This window comes from Octopus sinensis, linkage group LG2 (assembly GCF_006345805.1).
Source record: "Octopus sinensis linkage group LG2, ASM634580v1, whole genome shotgun sequence".
Taxonomy (NCBI): domain Eukaryota; kingdom Metazoa; phylum Mollusca; class Cephalopoda; order Octopoda; family Octopodidae; genus Octopus; species Octopus sinensis.
In genome coordinates this window covers 51681829-51707076 of record NC_042998.1, presented here as the reverse complement: position 1 = coordinate 51707076, position 25248 = coordinate 51681829, and the positions used below count along the sequence as shown (strand labels likewise).

General features: G+C 33.3%; 1 protein-coding gene across 1 annotated transcript in view; it reads left to right on the top strand.

Annotated features, from left to right (window-relative positions):
- Positions 1-25248, top strand: part of LOC115232506 (RNA polymerase II elongation factor ELL2) — a 74663-nt gene that overhangs the window by 33087 nt on the left and 16328 nt on the right. The window contains exons 2-5 of the mRNA XM_029802412.2: positions 12226-12270; positions 21806-21918; positions 22715-22840; positions 24606-24935. Coding sequence (XP_029658272.1) covers positions 12226-12270; positions 21806-21918; positions 22715-22840; positions 24606-24935 — 614 coding nt within the window. The remainder of the gene's footprint in view (positions 1-12225; positions 12271-21805; positions 21919-22714; positions 22841-24605; positions 24936-25248) is intronic.

The window sequence follows — 25248 nt, the reverse complement described above, 5'->3', positions numbered from 1 at the left end:
TTTTAGCCAATAGAGAGACAAATTTTCTGTCTTTAGCGGAGTGGTGTCAACTGTGAGGTTGTACCCTGTGAAATTTATAGCTTAGCGTCTGACCTGTTCATTATAGGTTTCTAAATAAACAGAAATACCTAATAAAATCAACACGTATCATCTTACTGTTTCTTTTATCTTTTCATTGGTTGTATGTTTTTATCATTTTTTAAAAATTTGTTATATTAATATATTTGTCTGCATGTGTTTACTTTGAGTACTTCAGTATTATGTATATCTGCCATGTATTTATGTATATCATTGATATGTGTGTGCACGCGTGCGTGTGTGAAAAGGTGGCGTCTGTCTCCAAAGATACAAAGTTGAGTAATGTTTTCATGCTTAGATTTGTAAACTATGATAAGAGTAATTCTGGTCATCAAAGAATTTGGCCCCAAGGGAAAGAATCCCTGTATCTTATGTTTTTGCATGCAGAATTCAAAAATAATGCTAAATTATCAGTATCAACTACGGTTTCTCTGTTCCACAATATCCCTCTCAGTCCCTGTTTCAGTTAAGCTGTTGAAATGTGATCAGAGTTGCATCGATACACCAAAATTGAAAGCAATCTGAGCAAAATTAAGGGCCCTCATTTCTGAATGAGGAAGACTAGATCTGCCAAATATTATGTCTTTTACATATGCTATCTTTAGAATTACTTAGTGACCCTACCTCCACCCTCATATCCAATCACAAGAAAATTCAAAATTTGGAAAATAATTTGGGTGATTTGTTTTTGAATTTGTTCTTTTGGGAAAGATTTTGAAGTTTTATTAACTTCAAATAAGATTTTAGAAGCTTCATTTCTCAATTTAGAACTTCAAATAATATCCTATATGCTTGGCTACATTAGCAAATGAAGACAAAGTTATTTTGACAAACTCCAGCATACTATTTATGTTCAGGATCTATATTCTGTATATTCCATTATTTCCACAGTCGAGACTCTATAAGTAGTAATTAGTTAACTTGCCTAGAATGTTGTTTATTTTTATTAGCACTGGAAATGGTATTTTTGCATTATAACAGATCTAGTTGTCTTGATATTCAGGAATCTCTTAAAAAAAAAAATTGAGTATAAGTAGACATGAGCTACTTCCTGAATTATGTAATATTTACCATATGTGGTGTGAAATGGAGGTGGGTAGTGATGCAATAGTTGGCAAAGTTTGAGGCCTGATATTTTTTCCCTCTCTGTGTTAAATAATATGGTTAAAATGAAAAATACAGAATATAGTCCTTGCTCATAAATGAATTTAAATGTTGCAAAATTTTGGACATATTTAAAACTGCCTGTATCATTGATTCATGGTTAGATACTGTCTTTATTTAAGGAATTGATCATATAGTAATAATTATACCAAAAGAAGAAAAAAAATGTAAATTTTACAATATCAGTTTAGCCATGGGGAAAATTGTTTTGCTTCACGAACATAGATATATAAACTTCTGAATTTGTCAGTGTAATTCCAAGAGTTGGGATTGCATAATCCTCTGGCTAAGATTTTTACAAAACATACATGTATTGAAATGCCGGTGGCACGTAAAAAGCACCCACTACACTCTCGGAGTGGTTGGTGTTAGGAAGGGCATCCAGCTGTAGAAACTCTGCCAAATCAAGATTGGAGACTGGTGCAACCATCTGGTTCGTCAGCCCTCAGTCAAAATCGTCCAACCCATGCTAGCATGGAAAGCAGACGTTAAACGATGATGATGATGATGATTGAAGTATGAGAACCCTGTCCATTTATCTCAACGAGAGAACTGAATACTTCCCTTCTTTGGCAGCTTTTTATGTCCATGTCATCATGCTGGCATGGGTTTGACAGTTTTTATTTTATTTTTTTTTAGATGACAGTACTTTGTCATCAACCATTTTAGTCACCTCTTAAAAACATAAGAACATTGTGTATTTCTTTAAAATCAGAGATTAATATAGTAAAACTCAATCCATTTTTAGAGGAACAGTTTTATTAGAGGTTCAATATCATGCATAGACTAGTATTTTCATTCTGGTTTGGAAGAAACTGTTTAGTTATTGTGAGAAATTGGATTTTCCAATACCCATATTTGTGTGTAATGGCAGTTACAAGTACAAGAGACCCCTTGCTGACAATTGAACCACACACCAATTGTTTGCCAGGCAACCATGCTATTGATTAATGAGTGGGTCTCATAAACATTAACTGTCAAATTACTACTTATAATCATTTAGCAGGATACCCGAGTAATCACTAGATATTAAAAAGAACAATACAAAAGTTTTAACTCCTCATGCATATATTATTTTTATTTCTATATATTACTTTTACTAATGGTTAAATGACTAAACCCATTTGACGTGTTCTAGATTTTAGTTAAAATTTTCTTTTTTTTCTCCAATAAGCTTCCTTTAGTTGTTTAAAATTTTTAGCTAAATTTTGCTTTGGACTGAGACTTAGAAATTAAGACTCAGCCATATACTTGTAATATGCATGGATATATTGTAAAAAGAATTAGCTGCAGTGCCCTTAAAAGCTGCAAAAAATAATAAGAAAAATTCTGTTCTACCAAGGATCATCAATTGTTTCTTCTACTTTTAACAGCTTTATCCGATTATTCAGTGTTTACTTATTATATTACGTAAGTGGCAGAGTTGAGGCAGGTAGCTTAGTGGTTAGGGTGTTTGACTCGTGACTAAGATTGTGGTTTCAGTCTTGAACTGGACGATGCATTGGTGTTCTTGAGCAGTATGTTTCATTTCATGTTGCTCCAGTCCGCTTAACAGCATCTCGTCCAGGAAGGAATATATATGCCAGAGAAACAGCCTTATTCTCCTTACAGAGTTATGTAGACTTATGTAACTGAGTATTTCACATTCATATTCTCATAACATAATCCTTGGCCTGATTTAGTATGACATTGTGCAACAAAGCTGGCTTTATAAATTAACTCTTAAGCATTTAAATTGGCTGTATCTAACCCAGATATTTTAGTCATTTTATGCTCAAACCAGCCGAATCTGGCCCCTCCAGTCTGCTCTACAATGTCATTCTAAAATAAACAATTACACCATTAAAATCTCAAAGCTATGAGAAAATGTGAATAAGTAAGCATTACATTTGACAGAATTTGTATGCTAAAGGGTTAAAGTTAGAGCTCATCTGACTGGCTTTCTCTCACACTTATATGTTTGAGGTTATAGTAAAAGACAGTTGCACATGATAACTGTACATTGAGATAAAACCCAGAATCTCTTATGTAGTGAACTTAAAACTTTGTCATGCCAAGCTTGTTAGGATTATAGTATACCATAGCATTTGTTTTGCTGTAATTTTGCACTGGGAACCAGCTCTCATAATAAATGGAACTGATTTTTGAATTTGGACACTCTTAAGAAACTCATCAGAATTAGAAACCTGTTCTAATATATTGTGGGTATTTGGCTTCACAAGCCAATAATGATCTGCATAGGAGCTTCTATGTGGTTTGCTTGATCTGCTAGAAATAGAAATTTCCTTCCCTCGAGGTAACTTTCGATGTCTTTTTTATAAAAATAAGAAGCATTTATTAGAATGTCATCTTAGATATACTGTCTGGATTAAAGATGGGATGGCTACATCTTAAATTCTTTTGTTCATAGGTCTGCTAATTCAAGAATAACTTTCAGAACAGCATTATATATTCCACTGTGAAAAAGGACACAGATTATAATGCATTCTTGGAGACATTGTCTTCAGAAGGACTAAATGATCAAGGCTGGAATGCTTCCATTGAAGGTTTGCACAATCAAGAACAGCTTAAGAGTCAAATAGTATGAAAATATGTTATAGTTGATATTTAATATATGTCATAAGTACTTTATTCTACCAGATGTAATATGGAGTTATTTTACAACGCGTGTCCTATAATAAAAGCTTCTTGATGTTAAAATAAAATTATCAAATTACCCCATATATTTTATTGGCTGTTGTATTTTTCCACTACTTTGTGTGTGTGTGTGTAATTAAGAGCTTTGTAATCACTTTCATTGAGATGAAATATGCCTATTTAAAATGGAACTTGCCATAAATATTAAGGACTTTCTATCTTCAGTCTGCAAGTTCGACTTCTCATAGCCATATATAAACTCTTTCTCCTGTTGTTTTGTGTTTTGATTCTGGAATTTTCTTTTGGCATAGCTTCATAAATGTTTTTTTCTTAAACTTTTAAAAGGTGTACAGTGCTTTCTATCTATACATTTCCCAATCGTATGAAATGCATTTTGCCCTGTGTAAAATGGGATTTGGATGAAATTTGCTGATATGATAAATTGATCATTGGGGTGCATTGTGAATATAGTTTTTACTTGTTGCCATATCACTGTTACTTATACAGGCAGGCCGAACATAAAGTTGCTACTGCTTAAGTGTCTTCACATATATTTACAAAATAGCAATTCAATTCCTGGGCATTTGTTTCCTGTTTTAAAGCTGAATTTGTGTTTCATTTGTTTCTTTAACTACTAGCATTGAGAAAAACATTCCAAGACATTCTTTCATCATTACCATTGATATAGTATCCTATTGAAGTGTATGCCTTGTCTCATTGCCTATCATTCTTCAGAAAAAATTTGAGGAAACTAAACAGGCTTTGCTTCTAAGTTTAATGGTTTTGTAGGACCTACATCACTAATGGAAACATCAATGCAATCGATGATCAACTATGTAGTAATTCCATTCCTGTTCAGAATCAATAAATCTTAACATCACTTACATTGCTGGCATGTACAGATGACATTGAAATATCACTCTGATTATTTTCTCCAAGTCCAAGCTCTCTTTTTCTAATTAAATCATTAATAAATAACATTGCCAATTTCTAACCATGTTCAAAAATTGAAGGGAGGGAAAAATCCAAAGAAATTTGCTTAATAAACTGCAACTTACAATCAAGAACTGAATGGCAATTCTCTTTCACTTGACTCTTCAAACAAAACTATAAAAAATAATAAAAAGTTGAATCGGACAATTATTGGCATGGCTTTAGGTTTTGACAATTGAGCTGCCGTCTCAATAAATTAGTGGCTGAGTATTCTATAGTCATCATTTGACAAAGACAGCCATTGAATTTTAGGTACAATCCATCCGATGGGCTCCCATAGAGTTTCACTCATAAGGCTTGGCTAGACCTGTGGATATGGTAGCAAACACCTAAGATGTTACACAGATTGCAATGTTGGACATTATGACAGTAAAGCAAACTTATTGAATGGAACATGTAATTAACCCTATATCTAAATTATCAGCATGCAGAACTGTTTTTTTTTTTTTTTAAATTAATATATATATATATATATACACACACACACACACACACATCAATTGTGCAACAAATTGCCAGATATTGCTAACATGCTATGGTATTTAATGTAATGAATTCTTGGAGCCTGTCCAAGCTTTCAGTTTTGATGTTTTCTTTCCACAAAAAGCATAGTATTTGAAACACCAATACTTATTAACAACGGGCATTGTAGGGTTAATAGTTCTGTTTGCTAGTGTTGCTTAGTGTAGTTATTACTCTATGTATGTTTTGTTTGTTGTTTTTTTTTTTTTTTTTTTTGCTTCGTTTGGGTGTCTGTGTTGAGTGAATTTAGCACAGTTGCTGTTAAGTTGTATATTGGAAATTATTTTTTCCTATAATGGCATTGCAATTATTACCATCACATTTTCCTGGGTGTAATATACCTTGGGTCAGTGCTCTTGACCATCATGTTATCCAGTATGTTCTTTTCCCCCCTTTGAGAATAAGGTGATTTAAAGGAGTTGGTTCCTGTTTTAGGCAGGCTGAATGACCATGTCATGGCTACATTTGTTTTTTTGTCAATGCAAGTAGACATCAATCTATATTTATTGTGTAAACTGAAAGATGCCACACATAAGGCTGGCAAAGATTTGTAATCTTTTGGAATCATCATCATCATTTAGCGTCCGCTTTCCATGCTAGCATGGGTTGGACGGTTTAACTGGGGTCTGTGAAGCCGGAAGGCTTCATCAGGCCCAGTCAGATTTGGCAGTGTTTCTACGGCTGGATGCCCTTCCTAACGCCAACCACTCCGCGAGTGTAGATAGATAGATAACCAGACAGATAGATAAATAGATAGATAGATAGATAGATGAACAGAGAAACAAATACAGATAGAAAGAATGGATGAAGAAACAGACGGTCAATTATATTTATTTGGCTATGAGAGATATCCATGCAGAGGATATCCAGTGAGTGATATTATTATATCTCACAGCCAGTATATGGAAGAAAGACTCTTTTATCTTCTATCATTTACTAGTTTCAGTCACTAGATTGCGGCCAAGCTGGAGTAACGCCTTGGAGAATTTTGGTCGAATGAATCAGCCCCAGTACCTATGTTTTGCCTTTAAGCTTGGTAGCTGTTCTGTTGGTCTCTTTGCCAATGCTAAGTTATGGGGATGTAAACAAACAGACACCAATTGCTAAGCAGTGATCGGGGACAAACAAAGACACATACACACTGGAACCTGGAACCACGGGGTTGGCAAGCAAACTTCCTATCACACAGCCATGTCTACACCTTTACATACATACATACATACACACATACATACATACATACATATATAATCAGCATATATATTGTAGTTTATTTGGTATTGTTGTATTTGGGGATGGTCATGTTGCCAGTTTAACCAATGAAAACGCATGCACTATATATTTGGTGTTCACTTGCTTCAGCTTTATTTTAATTGTATTTCGACCAAAGTTCTTTCATCACATGTCTGTGACCTCATCAGTGGTCCTTTGCTTTCTTTCTTTCTTTTTTTGTGTCTCTATTTACTAATGATCTGCCATTTTGTATTTTTGTTGTCTTTTATACATCCCTGTGTGGTGCCTGCATTATCAGTATCCCCTGTTTATACATGTTTGTTTAATTTACTTTTATTTATTCATTTGTTTATATTTTTCATTTCTTTTTTGGGGGGGGGGATATAAATTAAGTTGATACCAAAGAAAAAGAAAGAAATGAAAAAGTAGATATAAACATGAATGAATAAAGATTAAACAAACGTGTATAAACCGGGGATACTGATTATGCTGGCACCATACACATTCCCACACACACCCTTACTAAGCATACACACACAGGGATATAGGCATGTGCAAATAAAGACACCTACAACAGGAATACAAAATGGCAGATTGTTAGTAAGGTGAGACACAAACAAAGAAAAAAGAAAGCAAAGGACCACTGAGGTCACAGAAGTGTGACAAAAGAATTCTGGCCAAAATACAATTAATATAAAATAATGCTGAAACAAATGAATACCAAATATATAGTGCATGTGTTTTTATTGGCTAAATTGGCAACATGATCATCCCCAAATACTACAATATTTGTTTCAACACACACAATTCACATCAAGAATCTTGCAACATGAATATATAAACGTAATTTATTTAGTATTGTATAAGAACTCAGCATTTTTACTTATTTCAATCCTTGAATTGTGGTTATACTGGGGCACTAGTAAATTAAAGGCTTTAATTTTTCAAATAAAACCCGGTGCTTATTCTTATTCTATAATTCTCATTTGGCCAAACCACTAAGTTACTGAGGGCACAAACACTACTTGTTAAATAGCAAGAGAAATAAAATGTCACACGTGCACACACATACATGTGATGGGCTTCCACACTTAGTTCATTCTACCAAATTCATTCAGAAGACATTGGTCAGCCTCAGTCTAAGATACTTGTCCAAGGTGCTGAACTGTTGGAGACAGAACTTGGGACTATGTGGTTGTGGAGCAAAACTGCTTAGCTATACCTAGATTGTCTACATAATTGTGAGATTTAATACCTAGATTCAACTGTTAGATCCAAATGTACATGCATATCACCAGCAGATTTCGGTGATTGCAAATGCACTCTATCCATCTAGATTTAGACAGCTCAATATATTTTGGCTAACAAAGTATAATGTTAACAGTCAGTAGGTTTGAGCTATGCTCTTAGTCTTTAAATTGAGATATCCACACACTGGTTGAAAAGCTATGTTCCCATCCATAAAATACAGCAAGTTTACACTTTGTGGCTTTTGTAAGTCTTAATCAACAACTTACATTACATCAAATGAAAGATTAATTTTGCCAAGTAGCTCTATCTTTTGCAAATAGCAGTCAGCGCTCTCAAATTACACATAAGCAATTTAATCCTATTGTTAACATATTTCTGTTGATATATGCAGCTTTGTTTCAGTTAATTTTGAAACTAAAGAATAAAAAAAAAATCAAAATAACTATCACATTTAAGCTGGTGTTTTGAGCAAAAATTAATGTGAAAATTTGATGCAAGTTTTTAACTCAGATCGCTTTAAAGCAGGAAGTTTATGCTATAGAAACAGTCGTGGTCTTATGCATGTTTGTGTCAAAAGGGTTAAGAAAAGAGGACACGTTGGATGATGTAATTCTAAAAACTGTGAAAGACAGTGGTTATTGCTGGTGTACCTTTCTTTATAAGTCTACACAAACAGAGCTGACCTGGACTGAATAAAAACTACTGTCATTACTAGAAGGTCATTTACTTTGTCTAGATTTTTTATCATAGCAAGATTTCACTGCCAACAAAATTGGTTATCCAATAAATTCTCATTTGAAGTTGATAAAAAGATATAAAAATTGACATGTTGATGCAATAGTTGACAGTTAGCTTTTAAGATTTCAGCTGTTCTTCATACTTGCATTCATTAGAATATGTTCTTGCTTACAGTTCATATTACTGTAAATGTCAGTAATAGGTTTGACCTGATTATGTATGTATGCTAATATTTTGTGTATCAAAAGATATTATTTAAGTGTAGATTTTATAGCTTGATAGCTTTCAAGACTCAATTTCATATCGAAAAGCTGATAGACTGTTAAACAATTTGAGATAAAAGTAGCTGCTTGGCATTAAAGCAAGTTTCAAGTTTCATTAAAGTTCTTTCTCTCTCTCTCTCTCTCTCACTATCATAGACGTCAAAATCTGGTCACCTGTGTTAGCAGACAAAAATATATATAATATAAATGAATGTTTGAAGCATTTGGATTTTTTTTTTTTGTTACAAATGCACTCAAATTATTATGCCATATTTGAATGAAGGGTAAAATATACAGAGGGTATTAAATTTCAATAAATTAGTTGTTAGATGTTAAATTATATAGTTGGAAACTAAAAGGAAAAAGGAAGAAAATTTGGACAGTTTTGATTGTTAATAATAGTAATTTCTTCTAAGTAAAATCTCTGCATCCAATCACCTATTTACAAACACATTACTATTTTTTGGCATGATTGGGTGTGTGTAAGTTTAACAGCCGTAGCTGGATTTCTAAGATCATAAATTGGTGGTGAAAGAGAACAGTAGTATAAAAAAACAAAGTTGTGATTAAGGTTTGGAAGATTTTAATTCAGAACTTTTGAAAACAAGACAACAGAGCCAGGGATGGTTTCAAGTTAGTTGGTATCTTAAGGGTGAAGTCACTCATGAAATGCATGATATCACAAGAATCATACTAATCTTGTTTGCATTCATTTTGAAGGTAGTGAGGAGCTCTCTAATGTAAGGTCCCATTGTGTAATAATCATCATGGGACTTTTAAGAGGATGTTACATAACCAGAGTTAAGTAGTAATGTATACATGCAGGCATAACTATGGTTAAGTCCTTCTGCAATTATGTTTCAGGTTCAGGCTTTATTGTGTGGCATCTTAGGGTTGACTCGTGAGGGAATTTGGTTGATAGAAACTATACAGAGTTTGCTGTACATACACACAGACACACACAAATGCTATACTTTTATATATATATATATATATATATATATATATATATGGAAAATCCCACCCCCTTGTTATTGATACTTGAGAAGAGGAAAGCCGATTCGCTCTCAGTAGACTTTGACCTCAGAAATGTGAGGTATATTTTGTTTGCATAAACTTCTGTTTAAATATTTAATAAAATTGTATGTCAACAACTTGATTAAATTGTATTAAATCCAATCACAAGGCTTTGGTCAGCCTGAGGCTACAGTAGAAGACACTTGCCCAAGATGCAATGCAGTGGGACTAAACCCAGGACCATGTGGTTGGGAAGCGAGCTTCGTACCGCGCAATCTATATATACATATATATAGCATTAGTATCACTTGGCATAAATATTTCGGCTTTTTGTCATTGTTTTTGTTGTTTTATTATTAGTAGACCAGTGATGGCAAACGTTTTAACCCAGTGTGCCAGATTTAATTTCTTTAACAATCCTGTTATTAGAACATCACACATGTGTACTTGTATGTTGTATTTTTTTTATAACCCGATACTGCAGGGAGATTATTCTCTTGAAGCTTGTACCATGTCACTACTGACTGGCATCGTAGGTTCTTCATAACTACCAAGTTCACCCATACAGTTTCTAAAATCACAGGGTAATTTATATATACCTTTATATACATTCCTATGCATTCTCTTTCTGTGGTTGGTGCTGTCTACTTACTGACACAAGCCAACGAGGAGTGGTCTGTAGATTTGGTACATGTGTTTTTTTGAGAGCTGTCACTAATATCAACCACAGCTGCTACAAATTATCAATTTCACAGTTAACTTTACATTTATGCAGCATTATATTTGACTTTGCTTACAAAGCTGATATTCACGAATGTTTCATAAAGATTTTGCTATAGATTGCTAGAAACTAGACCATGCCGGTTTATGGTCTTTAAAAGTATGCACTTACATATGGGAGACAAATAAAAAGTTTAGTATTTAGACAGATTCACAACAAAAAATTGTGTATGTGGGGGGATTTTTGTATATTCTAACCCCCTTAAAATATTTCTTGTTTTTATTGCTTGTATACTAGTTTTAATATTTATTGTGACAAAACTAAGTCATTAAACATTCTTTTTATTTTTAAAACATTTTGTAACATGGGAGCAAATATAACATATATTAGAGAAAAGTAAGTAAAATCAATCAATAGCTACAGAAATTGAATATCTTAATCTAAAGGTGTTATTGGACACCTGTGTAAGGCCAGTGTATTTTAGTGGTAATGTGGTGTGAGATGGATTGTAAATGGTGTTGGATAGAGAATATCCAAGTAGCATTTTGTATGACCATTCAAATTGTGGCTTTGCTTGAGAAATAAGCCCCACGTGATGGGGTGGCTGTTGCAGCAAGTGTCACTGGTCATTCTCTGTGGCAACGGCTTCATAATTTGTGTGTGTGTATGTGTGAGGCACAGCTGAATGTATGATTTGGTTTGGGGTGTATGAACTGCCCCCCCCCCATCTTTTGCTGTTTAATCTCCTTGTTTTTCTTTCTTTTCTTGAAATAATTCGAGGTTGGTTCCCTTACCTCAATAATTCAATCTTTTATACTATTATGTTTATCTTTCTTCCTGTAAAATTATGAAATATAATCCATATAGATGTAGCTTCAGTGCTACCAAGCTCATATCCAGATGGAACTTAATCTAATCGTGATTATAAATAGTGGAATTAAAATATTTCATTTGAATTAACTTCAAACAATTAATGTATGTTTACTATAACAAGTAAATTTTAATTACTCTCCAGTTTCTAATTAAGGTCATCTTAATTGTGTATTTGTGCACACACACACACACACATTATATGCACACTCAGGACTGAAACAAGCAATTTCTGCTATGGAACTTAAACCATATCAAGCTGCCACATTGGCAATTGCACCAAAGCAATCCTGTCTTTGTAGACTAACAGCACTCTCACCTCCTATCACATGTAGATTGCAGATAATTTCATAGTTATTTAACCACCTGCTGATAGGCCTCCCCGACACTGTGGAATACTATTTGTTTATATGGTAATGGTTTGAGTAATTGGCAGTGCAGTTGCTTGGTATGCAACAGATTCATGATCAACTCTTGTGGGAGGATCTGTTCTCATTTTCTGTCCTGGTTATACCTCATAATTTATATTTAAAATCTTAACCATTTAGTGTTACAGCTTAATATGTATGTCAATGTCTCTCTCTATGTATATATTTATATATATATATATATATATATGTGTGTGTATATATATATATATAAATATATATATATACATGCATACACACATATATATATTTACTCATACACACACACACTGACAGTTCTTTAATATTTTTCTTTTCCTTTATTTTTCAGGATGTACATCGTAAAGCAAATATCAAATTTCAGAATAACTCTGGGGTAAGTTGTTCCTGTAAATTTTTTCCCATTTCCATCGCATAACACAGATTAAAATGTATCTGGGCACTGTTGTAATGAGTAAACTTTTGCTTTTGGAACCTCTGTGATTTTATTTCCATTTCCAACCTGATTAGTTCTATCTTTAAAAGTAGAGAATATATATATATATCTATATATTTTTTGCCCTAAACCAGAAGGTATATCACGTGGTAATCATAAAAAAAAAAAAAAACTTAATTCACACTAAATTATAAATAAAATATTTGTAGGATAGGAAGGAATTTTATTTGAATGTTTAGGAGAATATCAAATTTGTCATAATTACTTAGAAATCTCATTTATTTTGATATTTTACATGTATGTCACTGCTGTAGTAACCATCATTATCAATTTAACCTGCTAGCATGGGTCAGGTAGAGTTTATTGAAGCAGATTTTCTATGGCCGGATGCCCTTTCTGTTGCCAGTCCTCATGTTTCTAAGTAAGGTAATATTTCTTTGTGGCCAGGCGTTTTTGCAGAATATTGCAAATGAATGATGCTGCTTGCATGATAGCAACACTCACTTGACAACTGTCATGTGATATCAAGGCTGGGAGACACGCACAGATATGTATAAATATGCGTGCACACGTGTGTGTGTAAATAATGAAGCAAAGGAATACTTTAGCACATCTATAATGATCAGTTACAATTGTTTCTGTACCGACACTGGCTGCTTGCAACGCCAAAATTATGCAAAAATTTGAAGTGAAAATTTATATAATATTTGTGGTTTTAAACGTTAGAATGACATTTCATCAGACTAGTGTCAAAGGTGTGCTTATGTGCACTCAACGCACACACATGTGGCAAGCTTCTTTCAGTTGTTATCTATCAGATCCCCTCAAGGCTTCGGTTGGTCTAATGCTATAGTGAAAGCTACTTGCCCAAGGTGCCATGCACTGGAACTGAACCTAGAATGATGTGGTTGGGAAGCACACTTCTTACTACACTGCTACACCTACATCTGAACCACTGCTTCAATTCTAAACAGAAATTTAAAGCAGATGATATTTTATGCAACGTAATTTCTCATGACGAAAGCTACAAATTTACTTGATGTGTGTTCTGTTGATTGAATCCATTTCATTACATGCCTGACACTGTTAGGACTGGCATGATTCAAACTCCAAGTCAGTGCAGCACTGCACTATTTCTGCTATTCCACTTTTCCTTTTTATGAAGTATTGATTATCAATGAATAAACGGCTTGTGTGAGATTATTCTTCTAGATATTTCCAAATGCATTGGCAAGATGGTTAAAAAACAACATGCAAGAAAAAAAAAAACCCTCTTTCTCTCTCATTTGATTTCCAATAAATCATAAACTGAATGGCAACAAACCAACTAGCCTCAGGCAAGATTTGTCTACGTCTACCAATGGCTCAAGCTATGGTTAACATTTAACAGCACCTGGTACGGTACTATATTCTAAACCTATATTGGCTTAAATTTCCTCTTGTAGTATTTTACCCAAGCTCAGCTTGATTGAGCAGACTGATCAAAGATGTTCCAGTTTATTCTCAACCACACTGTACAAGACTGTATTATTTGTATTTTTTTAATTCTTGTATACCTTATTTTCCTCTATACAAACCAATGTAGTATACAGCGTAAACATCATCACTATCTTTCTAAAACCTGCTGTATTTCACATGCAGTTTTGGTCCTCCAAAATTGTCTTGGTGTATAATAAGTTGACCTATCTTTTTTGGCTGTAAACTTTGATCAGAAAAATTCTACTTGTATACTAGAAAATGCAGTCTTTTTTTTAAAGATGGGAGGATGCAGTTTGGATGAGATTTGCCTACTATTTCTTTATCGGTCTTTCATTAATCTCAGTCATAAGGTCGTGATTGCTTCAGTTTTTTTTTTTGTCTCATTGTTCCAACTATGACTCTCTTGTTCTTTTATCATTGTATTTAGAGCTACATAGTCCTATGTGAATTAAGGGAGATTTGGCTGCCATCTTATAGTTTAAGAAGTCATGTTGGAGTCTTGTTCACTTGCTGCAATTAGATTAAAGTTACTTCAAATATGTCTTTTCTGTCTTGATACTACGTAAATGTCCTGAAAAAAAAAGTTTATTGGAAGAATCAGTATATCAGTTATAAATGAGATGCTTGAAATTGATATATGTTACATAAAATATTAATCAACATGTGACTTTTGTGTCCTGAATACTTTAGAGTATTTACAACGTAGAGTTAAATTGCTTATTGTTAGACTTTAAATTTTGTATTTGTTTCTTTTCTCTTTTTCAACATGTTAATAAAATATTGATGTGTCAGTCAACTAGAAGTTATCAACACTTTTAACTTAGAGCTTCAAAAGAAAGAAAGAAAAAAAAAAAAGTTGAAGGTTGTTTGCATATCAGCTGTGAACTTTCCCCATTTACAAAAAATATGGCACTGTCACTCATAAAAAATTAACCTTTATAAAATGTAAGCAATATAGTAAGCAGATAGTTTGGCAGACTGTTAAGTATTGTTTTACAATAGTTAATTTGATTAAGATTCCCATTTTATATAACTAATGTAAACTCATTCCTTATTGGTGTGCTATTTCTTCCAGAAGATAGGTCTTAAATCCAAACAACTGAATAAAGCCACTATAGAGATAGGCATGGCAGCTAAAACCAGCTCAAGGTAGCTATGGTTGATGAGACCACAAGTGGAACTCTTCTGTTGGTGAAGATTATTAGTTCAGTCCTTGCTGTTCCACTCAAGCGAAGTGTACAAGCTAAGGAATGAAACACCCATGACCCTGAGATGCCTACTGATGATATGGAAGAGTTTCTAACTTCGTGATGGATTTAGATATTTTAAAACCCAAGTTGCCCCTGCAGTTTCCATGTGAGGCAGATTATTGCTTATGTTTATTTCACTCAAGCCCCATTTCTGTGGATGAGTTTGGCCTATCTACTTCAGTGTTACTACTCAATATCAATGCCACATTTCTCTTCATTCTGTTGTTGTACCAGGTGCATGGCTCAGTGGTTAGAGCGTCGAGTTTACAATCTTGAAGTTGTGAGTTCAAATCCCAGACCGGGCTGCGTGTTGTGTTCTTGAGCAAGACACTTTATTTTATGTTGCTCCATTCACTCAGCTGTAGAAATGAGTTGTGACATCACAAGTGCCAAGCTGTATCGGCCTTTGCCTTTCCCTTGGATAACACTGGTGGCGTGGAGAGAGGACCCCGGTATGCATGGGTGACTGCTGGTCTAACATAAAGCAACCATGCCCGGACTTGTGCCTAGAAGGGTAACTTTCTAGGTGCAATCCCATGGTCAGTCATGACCAAAGTGGGTCTCAGTAGCTCAACCAGGCCAAAAACTAAGCAATCTGCAGGTATAACATTTGCCATTCTGAACATTTTGAACAAGATCTAATTTTGGAAAATGCATACAAAATTATATCTTGGATGAAGCTTGGTTTTTATAGCTTAGCTAAACGAGTGATTCCAAGAAAACAAAGTAGTTGTTTTTTTTAATAATTTAAGGTAAAACAAAAACTACAAAAAGGGAACTGGTATGGGAAAGTTACACTTTCAGTTAGTTTGGTCGGGTAAGAAGCATTCTACATGAGATTGAAGGTGTTAAAAAGCAATCCTAACGCTGTCCTACATGTCTATGTATATTTGTATTGCATATACAAATATACTTGAATACTATTAGCTTGAAATAGTTTGTTAATTATATGGCCTCGTAAGTATTATTTCAAGTGCAAGTGACTACTTTAGTGCTAATAATTTTAGTCAGAGTAATTTGTGAGAGCTTATCTGCTGCAATTAATCTCCCAAGCTAAGGCAGTTGTGCAATTCATTAGTAAGATGTATTATATGAAGGGAAATCTGGACAGTACAGAAATGCGTAGATGTTAGGTATGAGCAAGAATGCAGCTAGTAATGATAGATTTAGTGTGAACAATTAATTCTTCAGTTGGATTGTTAAACAGGCAAAAAAATTTGCTAATCCTTGGTTTATCATGTAGTATTAGCTAAGGCAAATAGATTAAAGTTCAATATTATAGGGTTAATTTTTTTTAAAAAGTCAGATTGTATTGTAGGGAAAAGCCTCTTAGTGATTACTCAGTTTACTAGAATTAGCAGCCTTTTCTGTCTTAATTGAAAAACGGTTACATTGAATAATTATAATGTACCCAACATATGCAGTACATGGGAGGAGGACAGAATGGTCAAGGTTGCAATACTTTTGAGTGTAGATCTCTGTTAGGTGGGTTTACATAGAGTGACCTTCAAAAATAACCATAAGGAAGGACTTAATCATTTAATTCTTTAGCATTCAGGTTTCTTCATCAAATGTATTGCATATTTATTCACCTTGTTTTGAATTAACCACGCACAGTCTCATAGCTTTGAGATTTTAATGTGATTGTTTATTTTTAGAATGACGTTGTAGGGTAGGTGTGAGAGGTCAGATCTGACTGGTTTAACCCTTTAGCATTCAGATTATTCTGTCAAATCTAATGCTTTTTATTTATCTACACTGTTGAGTTAATCATGCATTATGTCAGCTTCAAGATTCCTATGATGTTATTGTTTATAAACGTCTTTTATCATCGTTTTGGGTTGTCCCATGGTTTGTGAGTGAAATTGGGCAGATGGAAACTGTAGAAGCTTGTTGGATTGGTTATACATGTCATTCAAAAGTTATGGTCTTGTTGCTTGTGTCTTGGTGATTCTACAGAATGCTCAGTTACATGTTGTTTCAAAGAGCTGTTGATTGAGCAAACAAACCTTCATTGGCAAAAACCATTGAAGATCTTTGATATATGTGTATGCACGCATGCATATTAATGTAAAGCAGTATTTTTAATGTTTTGTCATCTATTCTTTTCTGAGTTTAATCATGTGATACTTAGGTTGCCAGTATTAAATGTCTTAATCTAAGGCAGTATAGATAAAAGTTTAGAAGATTTTTGCTTGTTTTAATCAATTTCGTTTTTGTGAAACATTTACAAATCTAACTCTTTATTTCACCATTCCACATAATTTGTATGTTATGACAATGCCATTACTGCATGCAGGAGATGTAACAATTTTAGCATTACCTACTGTTTTAATTTTAAATATTCATATTTTAAGTAACCTTTGTTTGCTCTGCTTGAACAATTAGATTGTTTGCAGAAATTGAATATTTTCCAGCATTGATAATCTTTTAATTCTTTTGAGACTAAGACTACTGGTGCTTCTACAGTACAAATTATGGAGTTATTCTCTCAAGAAACAACAAAAAGGGTGATATTTAGCATTTAAGCCAGTTATATCTGGCTCAAGTTTTCTACCAATTTTTATGGCCTGATCTGGCCTCTCACACTTACCCTACAATGTCATTCTGAAAGTAAACCATCAGATTATTGAAATCTTGAAGGTATGAAATACTGCATGCTTAATTCAAATTAGTGTTACTGAATGCTAAAGGGTTAAGCTTGGTGATGATGATGATGGTACAATAGTTAATGGTTATGTCTTGGCTTTATTTATGAAAGGCCAAGCCAAGTGTATTATAAAATCTATGCAAGGACTGGTAGTTGTGAACACAAATGGTCTGCAACATTACAAAAGCAAATTGAATAAGATTCATTGGGTGGGTATTGTTTACTTGGGCTAAAAAAGAAAGTTTGAGTGCGTGTAAATTAAGATGCTGTGCATACAACAGACATTTAGAATAATAATGAATAGTAAATTGAATGCTAAAGAGTTAAAATATTATCTGGATCAGTTGATCGGTTTATTTATAAATTCTAACACCATACATCGGACAGCTTGAACTATCTGTTAATAACATTAATGTATAAAAACATTAGCTAAAGTAATTCAAACTTCTGCTTATGTAGCTCGTTTTATCTCCATTCTGCTTTTGTCTTGTTTACTGACAGCATTTCCTCAGATAGTGATTTTTAAATTTTCTCATAATCTATATTAGTATATGCATTCCAAATTTATTATTAAATGGCTACTGTGTATAGCTTAACTTGACCTAAATTGCTTCCTAACTAAACAGCTTTGTCATAAAGTTTTTGCATAAGCGCTGATAATACAGATTTTGAAATTTCTTTGGTGGTTTTTATTTCATCTTATGGAATGCTATTTGTTCTGAGGAATAAGTCCTGAAGTTTTAAATATCATGAAAAAGCAACTTTTAAAATTGCTGCTGCTGCTATATATTCAGCTGAGCAAGCACATACTGGTAAGTTAACATATTGACATTGAATAAGACTGCTTGACATCTTTTGACTGGATTTCATTTCGGTTGCACTGTTTGTATTATAACAATCTCTTGACATTTCAATGACATGATGATAAGGAAAATATATAAACTGTCCAATGCTAAAGGAAAAGAAAAGAAAAAAGACAGTTATTTTTTTTTCTTTTCTATGCACTTTAACAAACCAGCAACACATTTAAATATAATTAATGCATATATATAATTATATGCAGCAAACCGAAATTCCGATGCAAGAAACAGATTTGCAATTCTTTAAAACAGAAACGTAAAGGAAAAATAGGTGCTAGATGAAATTAGTTTCATTCTTATGGAATCTTCAGTTGGTAATTGAAGCTTGATAGTAAAATAATTTCTAAAATGCAACATACTGCATATGAGATGCAAAATAACAAAAATCCCAGTATATTTAAAGGTATTCATATGCTGTTTTCATTACAGGGAAATGTTGGGAGAATCACACTGTCATATGTAATCTCAGAATAGTACAATAAATAAAACTTAATAGGAATATATTAATTGTAGAATAACATAATATTATTCATTTATTTACAGTGTCTCTCTTAGTATTGCCTATCCATAATGACATCAATGAGTTTTTACACCATCAAAACACAGGTTTTTATGTTGCACCTCTTGAATTTTTAACATTGGGCATTTTTACAAGTCTAAAGCTGAATCATGTTATGATTGAACAAATATCAAGAAAAAAAAATGTGATTGATTATTCAAATGTTTGTAGTGTCTTTACTTGTGATCAGGTTATTTTGAAAATTGGTCGTATTGCAGAAGGGATTTTGTGTTTTGTTAGTAAGCTGGCTACTCTCACCTAAAGTAGCATGCCCATATATACACAAATTTCAATACAATGTAGTAACAAACTCGACTGCTCCCTTCTGTTCTATGTATAGCATAGTTTGTTGGGCAATTGAATTGGATCAAAACTCAATGGAAAAAGTTGTTAAAAAAAATATATATAGCCTTCACATTTAACGATATTTTTGCACCACCACTTGCAAAAGGTTCACTGTTCTACCTTCATTCTTAGGCAAACACGTGGGTCAATGTTATGAATGTTATATTTACTGAATGTAAATAATTGATAGAAGAAATAAAAATTTTCTCAGATAAGATAGCTTAAGAAGAAAAAAAATTTCTCTCTTAGATTAGATAACTTATATCTTCCTTTAAACTAAACTCATAAACAAGGGTAGTTCAATTTGTACTGTTACAGGTAGTATAGGAGTGACTGGTGCTTTGTGGAATTGTATCCTGCTGGATGTTAAGCTAAATAAATTTTTTGATAACTTCAATTATTGTTATCTATCTGATGAAGATTTCAGAAGAATAAAAATAAGGCAATCTTTTTTTTTTTTTTGTAATATTTGTCATGTATCTGAGGGAACTTCCTGCAACAAAGTAAACTAGCAATTCAACCAACCATATCTCACCCAAATATTCTACCTGTTCTGTCTAAACCAATCAGATCTGGCTTCTTTCACATGCCCTACTGCATCATTAAAAAAATAAACAATCACATCAAATTTCAAAAGCTACTAGATAAATGTGTAATTAATTCAAAACAATGTGAATATAAAAGCCTTACACTTGATAAAGGGATCTGAATACTAAATGCTCAAGTTATAATAAGGTGTTATGGAGGAAAAAAAAAGTTGTTTGTTGCTTCCCCTCCCCAGATAAGATTTTTTTTTTAATAATTGAAATATAGGTGAAGCACCTTAAGCAAGTATACTTCATTGTGGTCTGAGAAGTGTGTATGTTAAAAGTTTCCAATAATATGTAAGGTTTCATTTTAGTTTTAATTTTGTAAATAATAAATGCTGCCCTCATTTGTTCAATTATAGCAGAAGTAAACTGTTAGATTTCATTAACAATGAATATGGCTTTCAAGACGTATTATCTTGCAACCATGGCTGTTTATCATAGTAACATTGGTTATTTGATACAATGAAGGAAGGATAATAACACCAACAGCAATAATAATAGAAATAAATGAAAAACTGAATAATTGCATTGTTGTGGTGGGTTGAGTTGGCAATTTATTTGAAACTTGTACTTTCATGTATATACAAAAATAAAATTAACTCTTGGATAATCTATGCTTATTCTTTCATTGTTTGTTTCTCGAAGCAGGTAAATTTGGAGAGACATCTTGTCTGATACAAAGTTTGGTTTATTGCTCAATAATTGCTTCTGATTTCTGTTGTAGAGGTCAACTACTCTTCTAAATTCACAGCAAGAAATTAGATTGAAAACCTATCTTTCAAATAGCCTTGTTGCTAACTGTGAATGTTATGTAATTATATCTAGTTGGCTTGGGGGGAATATTTGAACATATTGTATATTGTTGGAGTTGCAGTAATTGTTTTTACAGCTGGTTACCCTTCCTGTTGTAATCACTCAACAGTGAAGAATGGAGCCTACAGTCAGTGACTATTTTATGTAGGAAGAGGGGGGAATAGTTCTGAGCAATTTACATTTTATGCTACATTAGAAAGTATACTGCTATATTTTCTCGACAATCTGCTTATTCTGTAGACATTTCCTATCTTACTGTACAGGAAGTATCAGTAAACTCAAATGTTTTTCATGTTGAATATTAGTCACTTTTATGTGATATGTTGATATGTAAGATGATTTTTTTTTTAAATGCTTGATTGTGGTAAAAATTTAAAATTAATAGTATCTCTTTTCTAAGTTATATTTCGTTGATCAAGTATTTTGCATGTTCGTGTATTTCCAATTGTTTGTGTTTGGAGATTTTAATCTGATGAAAATAACTAATTTCATTATCACCAGTAAGGGCGTAGGTGTGAACAAAAGCAAAGAACAACACTTGTTCTTTAACATAAATGTTCGTTGTCACAGCTCCATTCCTTTAAATAAAGTATGAAATTTAAAATGTGATTTTGTCTTCTGAAAGATGTGTATCGGTATTCAATTTATCAAAGTAAACACTGTAATCCAAGACATGCTGCCCTTTCATTATGGCAGAAACTGGACAAATTGGGACTAAGTAGAGCATGCAGGAAATGGGGGGAGGTCATCCCTCACCTGCATGCTCTCTTTAGTCCAATGAGTAATGATGTACACTGCTAAAAGATTTTGTTTGGTCTACCTAACCAGTATAAAGTATTGTTACAAAGCACTAGTTTTGATATGAGTTTAGTTACAGCATGTAAAAAATGCAAAATATAATATTAAAATATTTTGAATTTTCATTACAGTCTATCCAAATTCCATCGCTCAGAGGAGAAAATAGAACATTCCAGTTCTCATTATCAAGTATACAGGGTGACCTGAATGGCAGTTTTGATTGTTTAGAGCAATCTACTTCTAGGTAAGTACTGAAGTTACCATATTTGACTGTTCTACTAAATTGTCATGTAGTAGACCTACTTAAGAAATATTTCCAATTTTATGAAGACACCATTTCCCAGCAACTGCATGCAAGCATCCCTTCTTGGTAATTGGTGTTTAAACATAAACTGTTTAGGTAGCAATCAGGTTTTCTTGCTTTTCTTTTTTAAATGGAGTAGGGTAGATTTTTTGTTTGAATTAACTGATTTTTATTGTCTTGGTGTTATAATGTTAAATGTTATGTACAGGTCTCTGTTCATAACATTTTTATATCGTCTCCCTATTTAGTTTGTTTCCTTATATGTCACTATAACACCGTGCAAAAACAAACATGGTATACAGTAATACCTCACTTTACGAGGATCCACTTTACAAGACTCTGGGTTTACAAGCATTCTCTGGGAACAAATTAACTCATATATCAAGGCATTACTGTATTTGTTTGTTCCAAAAGCACATCTAAATTATTTATTCTTTCATATGCTTGCAACATATCACAAAATGCTACAAGAACTCAATTTAAGAAGCGAGGTTTATGTCAACATGCTTCAAAATGTTTTGGGGAAAATCTTTTAGGAAAATGATATTTGCTAGTGGTGAAGGATATTCCTTCACTCATTTTTTTTTTTAAATTCATTTCCAAAATCTGTTTTCAACAATGTGCTAGTGGTGGAGGTACTCAAATTTTCTTGAATAAAATTAAATAAAATGTAACTTTAAGCATGTTGCTAAACTATAATGCAGTAGTAATGTTTTTATATTTTCAATCCCTATAGATTTGGAAGCCATGTAACTTCATTAGGCTGTATGACTCAGAGGATAGTAGTGCAAGCTTCTGATGATGTCTACAAAACAACCAAGGAACGTATGACATTGGCTGAAGAAGAGAGCAAAAAAGTTTGGTGAGTTTTTTTTTTTTTTTTTTACTTTTAAACTGCTACAAAACAATACATACTGGTTTCTTTTGAATAAGTTTTAGTTCATTTCATCAATTACTGTAAGCTGAAATCCCTAAAGCTTGTAGATAGCTGTTCATATGGGGATTTTACAGCAATTGAATATCTTGTTTCAGCTTGGGGTGAAAATTTCCTGTGTTAAGAACCATATGTTCCATGTGTATGCACAGTTCTGTTCACATTAAAATATACATATAAAAAATCATACTTGAATACCTATTTCTTTACTACCCACAAGGGGCTAAACACAGAGGGGACAAACAAGGACAGACAAAGGTATTAAGTCGATTACATCGACCCCAGTGCGTAACTGGAACTTATTTAATCGACCCCGAAAGGATGAAAGGCAAAGTCGACCTCGGTGGAATTTGAACTCAGAACCTAGTTGCAGACGAAATACCGCTAAGCATTTCACCCATCGTGCTAACGGTTCTGCCAGCTCACCGCCTTGAATACCATACTTCAATACCATTAAGTTATGACTGTTTAGAATGATTTAAATTCCAATTTTATGCTTTTGAAGTTTAATTCAGCAATATGGCTCCTTTTTAAAATATATTTTACTTACCTCTGTGTAGAACATAAGCTGACATCTGTTACAGGCCGTGAAACTAGAAATACCCTTCCTAAAATTACATATGATCAACTTCACAAAACTCATTTAACTTCGGCTGGAAAAAGAATTCATTTTGAACAGCTAAAAACTGGAAATGTATTGAGTTGACCAGGATAGTTCAAATATTATGCTTTTTTTTTTTTGTCCTTTCCCTATTGATCTGGCCAACACCTCTACTGTGTGGGTATAATCAGGACTGAAGCCTACCTGGAGTTATTACCATGTCTATCAATGTTCAGGCTATTCTTCCTCAACAATATTGTCTATTTCTAATTTTAAATTATGTGTCTGTGACAACTCACAGTGAGTTATGGCTACAATTGGTGACAATGGCATTTCCTGCTAACAAATTGTAGTCCTATGCTTTCAAATTCCTCTGGAGTAAAAAAAGAAAAAAATGCTTTGCTTAGAAATGAGCTACGGGTTGGCAATAGGGAGAGAGTTTCTGGCCATCATTACTATCTTGATTACACCCCACCTTAGCCATACTAATATGAAATAAGGGATATTAAACCAAATGAGATTTTCTTCTCAGTCCATTAAAAGAAGAAGAAAAAAATGAAATGAAATGTTGGTTGATTTTAGCATTTTTTTGTATTTAATCCCCCTCAGTATTATCACATTCAAGGTGTTGTGGTCATTGGCTGTAAGCACATGTTTTACTATATCAATCGTAGTTTGATGTCCTACTTTCAAATCCAATTGATACCATAATCATTCTTCCCAAAGCAAAGACTGAATAGTTAAGATAGTAATTCTCCAGAGCATAAAGAGGTCTTTTGTTCTGTCTACTTAACACGCCCCCCCCCCCTAATTAGTTGAATACTTTACCTCTTTAGCACTCAGATTACTCTGTCAAATGTAACACTTTTTATTCTATTCATGCTGTTTTGAATTAATCATGCATCACCTCATAGCTTCATGTTTTTAATGATGTGGTTGTTAATTATTAATATGGCATTGTAGAGTAGGTGTGATAGGCCAGATTTGGTTGGTCTAAACATGGAACTCCTCAAGAAGGCTAATTTTAATTGTTGTTTATCTTTATGACTTGATAGCTGAATGCTATAATCATTTTCTTTTTTTCTTCTCCAGCACGAAGGAAATCAAGCCAACTGGGTCGTTTATGCGCCACATATACAAAAAGGTCCATAAAAACTCTAATGCTATGTCTTTGAATAAAACTCCAAGTGCAATAAGCCAATCATGGTCTGGCCATGGTTCCCATCACTTATCCCACCACTCTGGGGTATCAGGCAACTCTGGTAGTCATTCCAATTCTGTTGGTAATGGATATTCTAGCCAGAGTAGACTACCATCTTTACACTCTTCATCGTCACCGCATACTGGAACTGGTTTTTCTCATTCAGGGAGCAGCATAAAAAGAAATGCTCATAAATCAGCTATAGTTGATGAACCATATCGGTTAGTGTCAAAATTTAATTTCCCTCTTTATTTATTTATATATATATATATATATAACATTAAATTATATGTATGTGTTTGTGTAATGTCTATGAATGATTGCCACCTACACTGGGCTACAAACAACGAAGTCAGCTTTTGTGTTTATTTTAAGAAGCCTGTTGTGTTATGTATGCATGAGTGTATGAGAGGTGAGAGAAAGAGAGCATGTTCTTATTTTGTTTTGATGTTGTTGAAATATCGTGTCAAATCCTCCACTAGCTCTGATTTTGAATTTCATGTAAAATGGCTAAGGGTTGATGACTGGAAGAGC